General features: G+C 43.3%; 2 protein-coding genes across 2 annotated transcripts in view; one reads left to right on the top strand and one right to left on the bottom strand.

Moving 5' to 3' along the window:
* Positions 1 to 2500, top strand: part of LOC145418420 (uncharacterized) — a 367504-nt gene that overhangs the window by 198663 nt on the left and 166341 nt on the right. The window lies entirely within an intron of this gene.
* The window catches only part of LOC145418419 (uncharacterized), a 102891-nt gene that overhangs the window by 16675 nt on the left and 83716 nt on the right, over positions 1 to 2500 (bottom strand). Inside the window, exons 10-11 of the mRNA XM_080286829.1 lie at positions 320 to 403; positions 1 to 76 (exon numbers count right to left, since the gene is read on the bottom strand). The exon at positions 1 to 76 is cut by the window's left edge and continues 179 nt beyond it. Of these exons, the coding sequence (XP_080142955.1) occupies positions 1 to 76; positions 320 to 403 (160 nt within the window). The remainder of the gene's footprint in view (positions 77 to 319; positions 404 to 2500) is intronic.

Raw genomic sequence — 2500 nt, 5'->3', positions numbered from 1 at the left:
GAGATTGGGGCGCAACATCACTCTCCCCGCCTGTCTCCCAGAAGTCCTGTGCAGACACGCATGAGCTTTCGTTGCTCTGAAAAAGGGAAAAAGTGCTTAGTTTGATGAGTGGATGGTATGGTTAGAAGGTAGATAGATAGACATAGGATGGGTGGACAGCAAACATATATATATATATATTTATAGTTATCATCATCACCATCATCATCATCAACACCACCACCACCACCACCCACAACCACCACCACCCACAACCACAACCCACCCTCTAACCATCCTCCTAACCTCTAACAACCCTCCTAACAGCCCAACCACCCACCTGTGTATTCGGGTCATCATCGTTCGACACCAAATCCTCATCGTCTGGAGAGCCTAGGGAGTCTGCCGGGCTCTGTAGAATATCCTGGAAGAAAAATATAAGAAGTAGGTTAATTTTTTGCATACACATACTCGTCGTTGTCCATACTGTGAAAAGAAATATGGGGGAAATGGAGGGAGGGAGGGAGGGAATTTAATATGCATGGAGGTTATGAAAGCAAGGAGAATTTAAATCAAGTAATTGACGTAAGAGTGAGTTGCACAGAATTACAAAGACCCCCAGATCACGCACACCTTGCGGTCCCTCCGAGGCGGTCCGGCCTTAATACTAACACAGCGCTACAAGTATAGGTGCAGGAGAAATGGATAGCACAGCAGAGGGCGCTCTCCCCCACCCTCCAGACCCTCCGGCGTTCGGGAAACAAGAGAGGAAGAAATACCTTGCATGATTGAAAAACCTGAAGGAATATTATAGGATCGGCAGAAAGCAGAATAATAATAATAATAATAATAATAATAATAATAATAGCGTCCCTCAAGCACCAGAATAAATAGCAACATGGAATTCGTTACGACACCTGCCCTAACTCACTTCTAACCAGATCTACATAAATCCTGTTCATTGACGTCACTAACTGGATCGAACTCTGGATTGTCGAGTACTGAAACTCCCTAACACCTTTTCCTAAGCGATTTATTTTGCTTATTAGCCCTTTCCATCAACCTGTTACATAAATCCTTCCAACATCGCCATACTCTGCATAAATAAGAAACAGTATGATGTACAAAATCGCCAAAGGAGAGGTGTTAGGGAGCTTCCTGAACCTATCCTGACCTTCTCCTCTCATGTAACATTCAGTATCACTTCTAAATCTGGCTCGACCTTGTGTGTGTGTGTGTGTGTGTGTGTGTGTGTGTGTGTGTGTGTGTGTGTGTGTGTGTGTGTGTGTGTGTGTGTGTGTGTGTGTGTGTACTGTATATGTATATGTGTATGTGTGTATATGTATGTGTATATATGTATCAATGTGTGTGTAAGCATGTATGTGTGTATGAGTGTATGTGTGTGTGTGTATGTACTGGTTATGTGTATACTGTATATGTGTGTGTGTGTGTGCATGTATGTGTGTATGTGTGTGTTCGTGTATGTATGTACGTGTCCACACCGGATGTAAAGACAGGTGTTAAGTTTAAAAATAGCACATTAACACCAGCCTTCCTATCACTACTACTACTATCACCACTACTACCACTATCACTACTATTATCACTACTACTATCACCACTATCAATATTACTATCAATGCCACTATCACCACTACCATCACTACTACTATCACCACTACCATCACTACTACTATCACCACTACCATCACTACTACTATCACCACTACTATCACCACTGCTATTACCACTACTATCACCACTGCTATCACTACTATAACCACTACTATCACCACTACTATTACTACTACTATCACCACTGCTATCACCACTACCATCACCACTACTATTAATATCTTCACTACTCCACCTAAACTCCTTTCACCTTAACTTGGCCCAGAGAGAGAGAGTGAGAGAGAGAGAGAGAGAGAGAGAGAGAGAGGAGGGAAGTGAGGTATAAATGGAGAAGGATTTATCTGAGTGACCGGAAAAGGGGGGGGAGGAGGAGGAGGAGGAGGAGGAGGAGGAGGAGGAGGAGGAGGAGGAGGAGGGAGAAAAAACAGAATGGAGGGAGGGGAGGAAACACACACACACACACACACACACACACACACAATTATATCTTCTTACCTTTGAAATCGAACCTGCTTCCTTCAAGACAATAAATTGGCATTATCTATCTCTATCTATTATCTATCGGGCACGTGTATTGTATCTATTTTCTATCTATCTTCTATCTATTTCACAGTCACGTGTTGATCCTAGTCTACCTCGTATCCAACCACTACCCCGTGCCCTACAAGGCTGTGTGTGTGTGTGTGTGTGTGTGTGTGTGTGTGTGTGTGTGTGTGTGTGTGTGTGTGTGTGTGTGTGTGTGCTATGTGTGTATTTATGTGTCTATCTATGTGTATATGTATGCATGTGTGTGTGTGTGTGTGTGTGTGTGTGTGTGTGTGTACTCCTCTTCCTGTACGTTTTTATCATCTACCCATCACACACACACACACATACACACACACGT

This window comes from Coenobita brevimanus, chromosome 114 (assembly GCF_032717465.1).
Source record: "Coenobita brevimanus isolate Jiangsu-jjx chromosome 114, ASM3271746v2, whole genome shotgun sequence".
Lineage (NCBI taxonomy): Eukaryota > Metazoa > Arthropoda > Malacostraca > Decapoda > Coenobitidae > Coenobita > Coenobita brevimanus.
Note: the sequence above shows the minus strand (reverse complement) of the source record. Positions and strands in the feature narration are given on the sequence as shown.